This window comes from Amaranthus tricolor, chromosome 17 (genome assembly GCF_026212465.1).
Source record: "Amaranthus tricolor cultivar Red isolate AtriRed21 chromosome 17, ASM2621246v1, whole genome shotgun sequence".
Lineage (NCBI taxonomy): Eukaryota > Viridiplantae > Streptophyta > Magnoliopsida > Caryophyllales > Amaranthaceae > Amaranthus > Amaranthus tricolor.
The window spans coordinates 7,101,641-7,113,898 of record NC_080063.1 but is presented as its reverse complement, the minus strand read 5'-3'; the positions used below and the strand labels follow the sequence as shown (position 1 = coordinate 7,113,898).

Sequence of the window (12,258 nt, the reverse complement as noted above, 5' to 3'; positions counted from 1 at the left end):
AATAAATATTAATTTTATTATTTTTGTAGTTTTATTATTTTTTAGTAGTTAGTTAGTCGAGACAACCCACTATTTATTTATTTCTTCTATTTTTATTTGTAAAACTTCTACTTTTACATTATTTACGTAAATTCGAATTTTTTAAGTAAATTAATCTTACTAATAAAATAATTATGCCTCAATAGAAAATTTTATTTATAATTTAGATTTATATAATTTTTACTCATGTATAACTAGAAATATTAGCAATTAAAAGTGACTCAGATAGTTATGACTCACTCCCTCTATCCCATAATTTTTATTATATTTTTTATTTTGAATTATCCTAAAATTTTAGGCAAAGCTACATTTCCTTTTTGACATATGAACAGCACCTTCTACTAGATTTGGGAAAATAATTAAGAGGTCGGGTTTTGAGTCGGATCAATTACGATCGGGTTATTTTTGAGTCGGGTCGGGGTAGTTTTGGATCGGATTAGTTTTAGGTCAAATCACTCCGGGTTTCTGACAAGTTCGACTTGACCCAACAGGTTACCATTTTATTTTTCCCTGTGTTAACTTAAAAAAAATTGTGGGATTTCTTATTTATCATCGAATTTGAAAATAAATGATCTTTCTTTTTTGGAAAAAATTGTTTACTATAGCATTTAGCCAAATTACGATGAAATTGCAACACAATTTTCAGACAGTCAAATAATAATAATTTAACATAAAGTAATACATTAAAAAGTCTAAAATGCAATATACAACTTACAAAAAAGATGTTCAAATGACTCAAACATAATACAACAATTTAAATATTAAGAGTACAAAAGTAAAAAACATGTTAAATAAAGAAACATTAGTTTATTTTTGGGCATCAAAATGGAAAAGTTGTACTTTCTTTTTCACAACTGCACAAATTAACAGGTCAACCCTGACCGACTGACCCTAACCATCCGACCCATTTTTTAATGAGTGTCTCAAATTCAAACATTTTTTAAATGTGGGTAAAATTTTTCGAATCTCAACCCAATTTTTTCGATTGAGTTTTGGATTAATATTTCTCATGTCTTCCTTAGTAGAATCTTTTCCAAAATATTGTAATTTAGAAAAATAATTCTCACTTTACGTCAAAGGGAAAAATAATTCCCTATCTACTGTCCACGTAGGACTGGCTGAGAGAAAATTTTTTTTGCCCTTTTTTGCTAGAACCGCCACTTAGAACAACGATTTTGGTGTAACATCTAATATAAAACGCTACCTCACTTGGCGTTTTATTTAAAACAAGACTTTAAAAAAAATACAATATTACTAAACCGCCATCTAATGTGGCGGTTTTAGTTGGTTCATAAAAACAGCAAACGCCATTTGAAATGGCGGTTTACTTTAGTGTAATCCTTTTTGCTTCCTGTAATAATTTTGAGATTTACCTCATCTCAAAATACAAACTTAAATTAGTGCGTATGTATTATTCCTTTATAGAAGTTTTTTTGCTTCAGTGGTTAGCATTTAAGTTGCTAAACTGTGAGGTTGTGGGATCGAAACCTTCTCCCTACATTTTCAGCATTTTTGTTGTTTTTTTCAAATTATAGGATAAAACAAACCGCTATCTCAGATAGCGGTTTGGTAAAATTACCAAATTGCCATTTAAGATGGCAATTTGTAAATATTTTTTGTTTTGAAAAATATGTCTGACTTGAACGGTAGATAGAAAATTATTTTTTCCTTTGACATAAAGTGAAATTTATTTTTCTAAATTAGAATATTTTGGAAAAAAATTCTCCTTACTATCACCATTAATACACAATTTTAACCATTTATTTCACTTTTTTCTCTCTCTTGTAATCTAAATATACTATTCAGTATACTATCAACTAAAACACAAATATGACTATAATTTTGAGATGGAGGGAGTAAAAGACACAAGTATTGATGCATGGAAACCACGTGTACTGTGTCTGGGTAGTAATCTCCTAGCCGCCAACACATACACGTCGTATACTCCACCATCCCTCTACAAGTCGCACACACTGCAATTCTACTAAGTCAAAACACTAAACACACAGCCCACAATCGAGAAAAATACAAGATGGAGCACCCCACCAACTCCACCACAACAACAACAACAACAATTGGCGCAGTTAAAGAAGAGGGCGTGGTAGTAGGTAGCAGCGCTGAATCAGACAAATGGGTGCAACAGCATGAGCAGCAGCCATTGATGATGCAATCAGCTAAAACAGAGAGTGAGAAACAGAATATGAAAGTAATGGTAGCGTTGGATGATAGTGATGCTAGTTTTTACGCTCTTAATTGGGCTCTTACCAATCTTCTCAAACCTACTCCTCATCGTCAGGAAACTTGCTTGCTTTATCTGGTTAATGTTCAACACTCCTTTACTAACTATGTTTATCCTGCTGGTCCTGGTTTGCATACTGGTATTTTTCTTATCTCTTGCTTCTCAATAATTATTATATTGTTTGCCGTCAGCGTATTAAATAGTGTGTGTGATATAAAAAATTATGTAATTTTGGTAGGGATATATGTTTGTTTTTCCTACTTTAACTATCTTAGCTCATTAAATTACATATTTTATATTTATTTAACACAAATTCTTGTGGGAGACGGTCTCTTTAGGAGGTTATGAGATCATCTACGGTCTCTTTAAGAGATTTAGGTAGATTATGTTTTTTTGGTAGGCATTAACAATATTGTAAGCAAGCATTTAAAATGTAGTAATTATTTTAAGTTTTTTTTTCGTTCGGTGGGCATTAGGTATATTAAGTATATCGTAAGTACTTTATATTGTAAGTAGGCGTTAAAAGGATAATATTGTAAGTATTTTTTCTCGTTCGATGGACATTAAATATATTGTAAGTAGGCGTTAAAAGGGTAATGTAAGTAGGCATTAAGAATATACTAATTGGAAAAGGAGACCGACTGTTCATATAATGTAACATTAAGGGTAAATCAATAATAGTCTCTTCTTATCGGGCTATGTAAATCTGACCTTTAAAATTCCACTATAGATATTGGGATTGGGATGATGGAATGATGTTGTATCTCTAGCTTTTGATTATTGTTAGATAAAATACATGCATATCTAATATTAAAGAACTTTAATTATAATTGTAGATGTTGTTTTAAGCTAGGATGATGATTATAATTGGAGAGACCTTGTTAAAGGGATAAATGTTTGTGGAAAGGAATATCTTTTATTGCATTTTTTACTTTTTTAGTCAATTGTTGCTATTAAGAAAGAATGTTTATAAGGTTTGAAGCTTTTGATGTTTCCTTAGTTGTGACTTTGCCTAATGATATGGAGTATATAAAGTTAAGGTTTAAGAATGTGGTAATGGCCAAGGGCTAAGCCACACAGGGGCTGGGCCCGGCCTACTTTTGTAGTCAATTCCTAGCGATTTATTTTTCTAGTTCGGCCCCTCTAAATTTTCAACTTTATATTGCTAATATTGCTAAATAATTTCTCAGCCCTAACTTTTATTTTCTGACTTTGCCCCTGTGACATATTCTGTCAAGAAAAAGTCATGTGAGGTAACTCCTAAGGTTGGAAGGATATATCCTTAAATCGCTTCATGAATGATTGAAAGAAAAAGGATTGTCCTTTTGTGGCTTGTGAAGGAGATTTGAATATCACAAAGATGACACATAGTTAGTGCCAAATGTGCAAGGATTAAATGAAATTTGTATTTTTTAAAAGAGGTGGTGGTCGCCCGGTTCGTTACTCAGCTAGGCTGTCAAGGTGGTGATGTAAAGTGCAAGTACTCGCATGAAAGGCGAAAATGAAGGAGAATGACATATTCGGTCTTGGGGGGGAGTTTGTAAATCCAACGCCCAAATCCTTAGAGTGAGGAGTTTGAACGACCCTTTTTACTTGAACGAGTAGCTCCTTGAGGTTTTTTGTGTGTGCGCTCCCATGTTCTTCGACTACTTCCCTCCAGGGAGTCTTTTTTTCGTCTTTTATAGGGTTTGAGAGAGACTAAAAGAGAATAAGCCAAAATTGTCGTTAGATTTAAATGTTGAATAATATAATACAACAAGCTTTACTTGGGGAGAAAGTGTAACAAAGTTATCCATACATCTCGCAAGTGTACAATTTTGTATGTTATCACGCCTAGTGTACAACACAAGTACACGTACACGTAAATTGAGATTAATGACTCGCCCCTTATTTTCGTTATAATGCAAATTGATTTCGATACATACTTGTACATATCTAACTCTTGATCATCGATTTGTATTTTTTTCAATTAGCTGCGTTTGCTGCATCATCTGTAGTAGAATCGGTGAAGAAAGCACAAGCAGAAATTTCAGCTGCAATCCTTCAGCGTGGACTATCTATTTGTAAGAATAACATGGTAATATACGTTACATTACACCATTTTATTAATCCAATACCAGTAAATGCATATCTAAATAAGATTTGGGGTCAGGCATATTACATATTACAATCCGATCCAAACTGAAAATATTATGACTTTCAATTCTATTGAAAATGAACAAAGATAAGCTTCATTATTTTAAGCACTCATATTTTTAATATGCAAACTTCGGCCTTGTAATTAGAGATACGTTGGGGTCGGCCATTCCGACCAAAAACATTTTTTTTTTTTTTGTATTTTAAGCTTTGGCCTCCTTATTAATATATGATATATAATCTGAAGAGTGAATAAATATCACGAAACAACCACAACTCGATGATTAGAGTATTAGTACATTTGAAATCGGTTAGGAGATTGAATCCCGGTTTATACTTATTGTAACTTTTTAAAAAATAAACTTATAAATTTATATTCCAATGTCATTACAATTTGCCTTTCATACTTTTATATTCATCTTTTTTTGTGTGTTTATATTTTTGCTATTAATTTTATAGTTTTTACTTTTGGGACTTACTAGATGAATCTATAAAGGTAAAAACAATTGATATTTTTCGAATGGGACAATAATAGGAAAGCTCTGACTTCATGTACTAAAAAAGATTTTTTGCTAAAGTTCGTTTCAGTCTATCTGTTTTTACTAATATTTTCACAGTTTTACTAGGTTTTATTTAAATAATTTGCTTGTATATCGGCTATTTGGCGTCTTAGTTCAAAATTCTGATTTCATCCATACTCTATATATGTTTTGTAGGTTCGAGCTGAAACTTTAATAATTGAAGGAGATCCAAAGGAGGAAATTTGCAAAGCCGCAGAGCAAACACATGTTGATATGCTAGTCATGGGTAGTCGTGGTCTAGGCGGAATCAAAAGGTAATCAATTGTTCGTGTTGGTTGAATCCTTTCAAATTTCTTTTTTTTTTTTTCGCAATATTTGTTCTCGTTCATTAACACTTGAATAAATGGAGTATTAGATAGTAATAAAAATTTGCGTTACTCTATATGGGATTGTAGGGCGTTTCTTGGAAGTGTAAGCGACTACTGCACACATCATGCGTGTTGCCCGGTTTTAATTGTGAAGCCACCTAAAAGTCTCAAGTGATGAACAAACAAACTTTATACATGTAATTAAGTTATTTTCGGAAAATCTCAGCTTGTGTTATGCTTTTGTTTTAGTTTGTTTTTGATGAATGAAGTTTCTAAGATAAAGCAGAGGAAATGTTTGTTGATGATTAATGAATATAAAGCAATATTGATCGTTGTTGTCATCCATATTGTTTGAAAAAACAGTCGAAATGAGTGTTCATATGTCTATTTTTTGACATGTAAATCGATAGGTTAAAGTTGTTTTTATGGGTGCTAAGAGTTAATGTAAGAAAAATGTAAGACACTATCACCTACATGCCTTGTTGAGTATTTATACACCTTTTTCGATACACGTCGTTAAATCGATATATTACGTTGTATTTATCGATCCTAACAATTTTTTGAAAAATACACGTTATCGCCTTTATTTGCTCGTTTAGCTTGAAAATCCATTTGAAATGAGTATTCTTATGCTGATTTTCCTAACATGCAAACTGAGAAAATATTTAACGTTATTTTTACTGATGCCATCATTTTTTTGAGAAACGAGCAACTGTTTAGAAAATATGATCAAAATGAGTACTCTTACGTCAAATTTGCAATTTTGGGGTATGTGAGTACTCATACACCGATTTTCATCGTACATTGATATTTTGACACACAAATCGAAAAATTTATAGTTATTTTTACATGTGCTAAAAAGTTTTTTTTTTCTAAAAAGGACGTCGTTCTAAACCTTATGGGGCACTTAGTTTGAATATCCGATCGAAATAAGTACTCATATGCCGACTTTTCCAACACATAAAGTGCAAATGGGAAGATATTTAATGTTATTTTTATTGTTGTTAATAATTTATTTTCGAAAAACGGACGTTTAGATCAACCTTATGTGCGTCTAGTTTGAATCTCGGTCAAACTGGGAATCACATGATAATTTTTGACGCGTGAATCACGAAAATATTTAATGTATTTACTAGTGCTAACAATTTTTCTCGACATGCAAACCTAGAATATATTTAACATCGTTTTTACCATGTCATCAATTTTTTTTTTTGAAAAATGAATCTTGCTATCGTTTTGCACAACGCGGATTAAGAAAATAGTTTAGGCTATTTTAACTCATTGTAAAGACTTTTTAAAAGTATAAATATATGTAATTTTAAAATTAGCTTTAAAATATTAAAATAATAATAAAATAAATAAGTATAGTTTTCAATTTAAAATGAATAAGAAATTGATTTTTAAAAAGATTTAAAATTTTTAAAAATCTAAGCTCACTTATACTAAATATAAGGTAAAATCTAAGTCAAACTGATTATCCTCGATCAAAGCCACCAAAAATCAACAACTTGTTTATAAATAATTCAATATTTTTATGATTTTTCTATAATAATTCCATATATTGATTAATCATAAATAATTTCAATTTTAGAAGGTATTTGCCTAAAATAAACTTAGGTAATACGTTGATCTGTTATAGCAAGTTTTATTTTTTTAAAAAAAATTTAAAATAAAATATAGAAAAAAAATATTAAAAAATGTATTACCTACTAGAGTCAATTTTTTTAAAAAAAATTTTTTTAAATTTTTTTTCTAATATTACATTAATTTTTAATTTATCTATTTTGGTGTATTACCTACTATAGTAAGTCAATGGGTTACCTAATTAAATTATTGAACGTAATTTTTTCTTTATAACTAAAAAAATCTCCGTGGTAAATATGTTCACCAGTTAGGCATACTGCATACCGTAGATATTTCATTAGTAAGCTTGCAATTAAACGGATAACCAGCAGCAAAAACAACGAGAAGAAGACTGAAGAATTCTTGGTGGAAAACTTGTACCAAATTAAAACTCCAAATTGTTGAGTACAAGTACTTGCCAAAGATTTTTTGGTCAACTTGTGTTCGATCAGTAATGGCAGGAGTAGAAGTAGAAGCAGAAGCAGAAGCAGAAACCATGTCAATAGACACGAATACATTCAACACCGAGAACAACATCAATTCTGGAACCCTACCTATGACTCTATCAATCGTAATTCGTAATCCCCTTTTTGTTTTTTTACTTTTTATCATCTGGGTTTTCATTTCTTTGACATATTACACATTCGATCAATTTTTTTGGGTTTTTCTTTGTTGCATTGTTTGAGTAAGATTTAAACCATGGATTTTGATGCTCTTCTGAGCTTTGTGATTGAATTATTTGTTGCATTATGATTGTTTATTGCTGTTATTTTTTGTGATACCCGTGGATTGAACTACAGATTTGCTTTAGGTTGATGCTTCAATGGAAGATGTTTTGGGGAAAATGTGTTGTACCCAGAAGGATTGTGTGCCTGTTCCTGTTGAAGGAATAGGTCTTGATCCACCAGATGCAGCTATTGAATTTGACTCTCCAACAAGTGGGGAACAGTCATACTCTTTATGGGTATGCCTAATCACTCTCAAATACTTCATTTTTTGAGTACAAGTTGGATTTTGTCAGCTTCTTGTGGCTGCTTTATATGATACTAGATGATTTTAATCATAATAGGTAAACATACCAGAGGATGATCAGCACAAATGCTATCCCCATGAGTCAATACCGAAATTTGAATCTGTATTATTGCCATTGGAAGAAGGCATATATCCCGGAAAGATCTTTGTAAGTTTGCCTAAGTTCATAATCTCAAACTTTTTGCCTTTATTATTATGTTTTTTAATAATTTTCGAGCTGATTGAGGTCTCACTGGCCGCAAACTCCATTTCTCTTTCGATAAGGGTATGTTAAGGTGTCTTCCAAATTCCAACCCTCTTCAGACCCTGTCATAGCTTCTATGAGCAGAATATACGGGATATTATGATGATGATTATGCTTTGCAATAAGTAGTTAATGTATTTCCTCCTTATCAATTGTTTTTTATTTCTACAATCCCAGTTACAGAGTATGATATCACAGAATATTAGTTGTATCTTGACTTAGCTTCTTATTAATGCTCTTTGTCTACTATCTAGAGACTAGAAGTTTCTTGTTGAATTTGAAAAAACACTATGTTTTCATATACTGAAGTGGTAATTATGTTGTGCTTACTATGTGGCTCTGTTAAATTTGGCAAAATTATTCTGACTTAAGTTTATTATGTTGTACTTAGAAACCTGCCTATTTTTGTTGATTTTGTATCCAACTTTATCATACCCAGTTTATCTTATTGTATCATTATATATATTTTTTTCGATATGAAGAAACTTACAGTAATCTAGTCATAAAAGAAACATGCTAGATATATCTGGGAATTTTCTGAAGTCATGCTACACTCTTACATCAATTATTCTAATATTTTAGTATTTTGAGCGAGTCTATTGAGTTTTTGTTCCATTTAGGTGATAGAATAACAACAATGACAAAGTATTCAACATATGTGGTTGGCTACGTAAAGCCTAACCATTAATGTGAGAGATTCTTGATAGCAAAGGTTATACATTATTCATCCCTATCTAATACTAAGTCACAAATAAAAAAATCAATTTCAATGATCATCCACATTTATTTTCTACATCCATTCATTTCTATCTATTGTCAGTTGTGATTCGTGAATATCTCCGCTTATTGGAATTAGAATCAGAATATCATCCACATTTATTTTCCACATCCATTCATTCTAAAACTTATAGTAATCTAGTCAATGATCATCCACATGTGAATATAGAAAGTTTTGGAATGAATTATGAACTTATGATCATTTTGGAGATAGGAAGTTGAAATTCGAGTTCAAACTTTGAAAAATGCATTACATGTTCAAAATTGAGTATGATTGAAGCGGAATGGACCTTGAACTTGATATGAATCTATTGTAATAGTAAAATCAATTTTGACATTGGCAACAAAATCATGAATCTCCCTCAAATTCTGAAACACAGTTTTTGTTTCTTTCTAATGCTTTGGATAAAGCTAGGTGAATCTCAACAACGACAAGAGCTACCGCATAATGAAGTCTATGTGGTTCCCACTGTATCAGGATCCATGCAATCGGGTTCAAATTCAGACATAATAGGAGAGAATGATGTCCTTCAGAGGCTTCTTGTAAGTTGAGATGACAAACTTCTAGAGTTTTAGCTTAGCTCATATTACATATGGTATCTTTTTGACTCTCTTAATGGAACTAGCGGAGATGGAGATATTTTGACGACAAAGATGGAAGTTCTTATATAGAAGATCCACCAGTAAATACCTCCACGCAAAAGTTCGGGAAACCATGCTATGTTTGTGGACAATATAAGCATAATGGGAAGAAATGTCCCAAGGTATTGTCTCCTCTTGTGTTAGACTTGTACTTTTGGATAGACATAATAGTCTACTTTATTTTTAGAGGAATTTGTTGATATCTTCCTTTGGTGACTGAATTTTTAAGTAGTGCTGAAAATAGTTTGAAGGATCTTGAAATTCAGTAGTGTTAAAATTAAGGAAAATTTACCTAGAATAATCTATTTTTTTATTGATTTTCCTATAATAATTCCAACTTTTGATTAATCATGATTAATTTGAATTTTAGGGTCACTTTCCCAAAAATATTGTTGCTCAAATGGTGACCAATTCTTGTAGGTTAATTGCCACACAAAAAAAGAAAAATAAAATAAAAATATTAAAAATTAAAAAATAAACTTACTCAATTCCTCTTTTTAATTTTTTAAAATTTTTTTTTATATTTTTATGATTTAATTTGTATCTACTTTTTTTTTTTTTTTTTATGCAAAAGAACTTGTTTAATAGGTAAGAGGTTACCTTGTTGCATTCTTAGCTAGCACCTCTTATAGTTGGGATTATTCATGGTTAATCAAAAATTGGAATTATTCAAAATTGGGATTATTGTAAGAAAATCAGTAAAAGGTTGGGTCATTCTAAGTAATTTTTCCTAAATTAATCCATCAACTGCTTTGTATGAAATGTTTATGTGCTAAAGTGACTTTCACTTCCAGCGCCGTATTTGCTCTTCGTGCAAGATAAGAGGCCACATTGCTGTAGATTGTCCAACGAAAGATAAAGAACATATTATATGTTTAAGATGTGGGGAATCAGGACACGAACTCTTCTCGTGCTCAGCTGAATACTCAACTGATGATCTTAAGGTGAACTCGACCGACTAGCTTAAGATATTTTCTTTCCCTTTGATTATTTTTGTTGTTTTGGCATGCTTCATTTCTGAAAGTTCCTTGTCCTATTTCTTGAAAGAATGTACGATGTTACGTTTGCAATGAACTCGGGCATTTGTGTTGTGATAACTACGCTGAAATAAGTTCACCCTCTTGTTATAATTGCGGGGAGTCTGGTCATGCAGGTTTGGTAAGTCACATTTTTTCCTTTTTATATATAACTCGTGATAATGAAACGTATGGTTGACCAAAAGTTTAGTGTATTAATTTGGCAAACTTAAATGAAGCAATGCCCGAAACCGCATCTGGATAAATGTGGCTCACAGCCTCCTCCTATATGCTACAAGTGTGGAGATGGTGACCATGTTGCGAGAAACTGCACTAAAGACACTGGAATGACAGGATGTAATGGACGTCAACAGGTTGGTAACATAGCCCGAGAATTTCATATCTTGTTTAAGTTTCTGTGGAGGGATACTTTAATTGCCCATATAACCGAACAATCCCTTCACCCCCAATCAGAAGGGGGGGAAAAATGAAGGGGATACATGCGGCAAAATGTCTTCGCCTTTCCTACCAAAAAATACTTGTAATGAAAAAATTGTTATCAGAGAAATCAGGTGTACAAACTTTTTTGTTTCTTTGATGGTTGCAGGTGTCAGATTTAGATTTAGGAGCGGAAATAGATGAGAAGCGTAGGACTGCTAGGAGAAGCAAGACATATAGATACAGTAGAATGAAGAAGCGAAAGATGAAAGCGATAATAAAGTTAAATGAGTGTATAACAATATAGCATTCTTTGTGATTGCATACATCAATTCGGGGATTTCATTTATTTTTCTGTCATCAAATCTCCTTCAGGGATATTTAGTCCTGCAAACTTTGTATTGTTCTTGCCCGTTGTAACTTGTAACTTGTAACTTTATTTTAATTTTTTTTATTTGGCTAGAGGGCTTACTAAAACCAGTCAAACTATTACATAGTAAACAGCATGCTCCTGAAGGCCGAACCACAATTTTTGGGGCTGTTGATCAAAATTATGCTTCTGAACTTATGTTGGGGGCAATTTTTTGATTCATGTAAGAGTATGATAGGAATTTCTATTTTTTTTCTCCTGCGATTTTCATCCAATGTATAGTGCTTCATCTAATTAATTGTGGAATCGGTAGAATAATACCTTATGAGCAGGGAGCTACTCTTGTGAGAGATCATATCTCGATGATACAACCTCAAAACAAAAAGTTTATATGCTAATACTTGTGTTCGTGGGCTGTTTAGCCTATGTATGGAGAGCGTCTCACGGAGAAATCATCTCACACAAGATTTTGTGATAAGGAAGATATTCTGGGTATAATTATAATGATGGTGGATAGTTCCTACAAGGCTAAAAGTATGAAAGCATGGCGATTATTCTATGAACTTGTCTAAGTTGGAAGTGATGCAACTAAAAAATACTCATCAATTATATTAAGAGATGGTCATGAACTGAGTTGCCAGCTGAGTAATTTAGGGACAAGTTGAGAATGGCTTGGAGATTCTTGACCTTAAATTGAACCATTGTATTGTAATAGGATGAGCTGGGTTAGGGTCACTGTTCGAAAACATGTGCCCACATTTGAACCGACAACGGGTTCTTCCAAAAGAACAACTCAACCTCTTTAGTGATTCC

General features: G+C 32.0%; 2 protein-coding genes across 5 annotated transcripts; both read left to right on the top strand.

The window, feature by feature from the left end:
* Positions 1-2,047: 2,047 nt before the first annotated feature.
* LOC130804465 (uncharacterized) lies at positions 2,048-5,636 on the top strand. The gene is made up of 4 exons (XM_057668904.1): positions 2,048-2,417; positions 4,252-4,355; positions 5,131-5,249; positions 5,391-5,636. Exons 1-4 carry the CDS (start codon positions 2,072-2,074, stop codon positions 5,476-5,478), a joined length of 657 nt encoding a protein of 218 aa, XP_057524887.1. The 5' UTR covers positions 2,048-2,071; the 3' UTR covers positions 5,479-5,636.
* A 1,565-nt stretch (positions 5,637-7,201) lies between these two features.
* Positions 7,202-11,537, top strand: LOC130804463 (uncharacterized). 4 transcript variants are annotated; one of them, XM_057668899.1, is made up of 9 exons: positions 7,202-7,497; positions 7,738-7,890; positions 7,996-8,106; positions 9,391-9,522; positions 9,606-9,743; positions 10,416-10,565; positions 10,669-10,779; positions 10,877-11,011; positions 11,245-11,537. In XM_057668899.1, exons 1-9 carry the CDS (start codon positions 7,381-7,383, stop codon positions 11,380-11,382), a joined length of 1,185 nt encoding a protein of 394 aa, XP_057524882.1. In that variant the 5' UTR covers positions 7,202-7,380; the 3' UTR covers positions 11,383-11,537. The 4 variants fall into 4 exon arrangements, with proteins under 4 accessions (XP_057524882.1, XP_057524885.1, XP_057524884.1 ...); XM_057668902.1 differs by having other exon boundaries at positions 7,727-7,890; XM_057668901.1 differs by having other exon boundaries at positions 7,369-7,504.
* Positions 11,538-12,258: the final 721 nt, after the last annotated feature.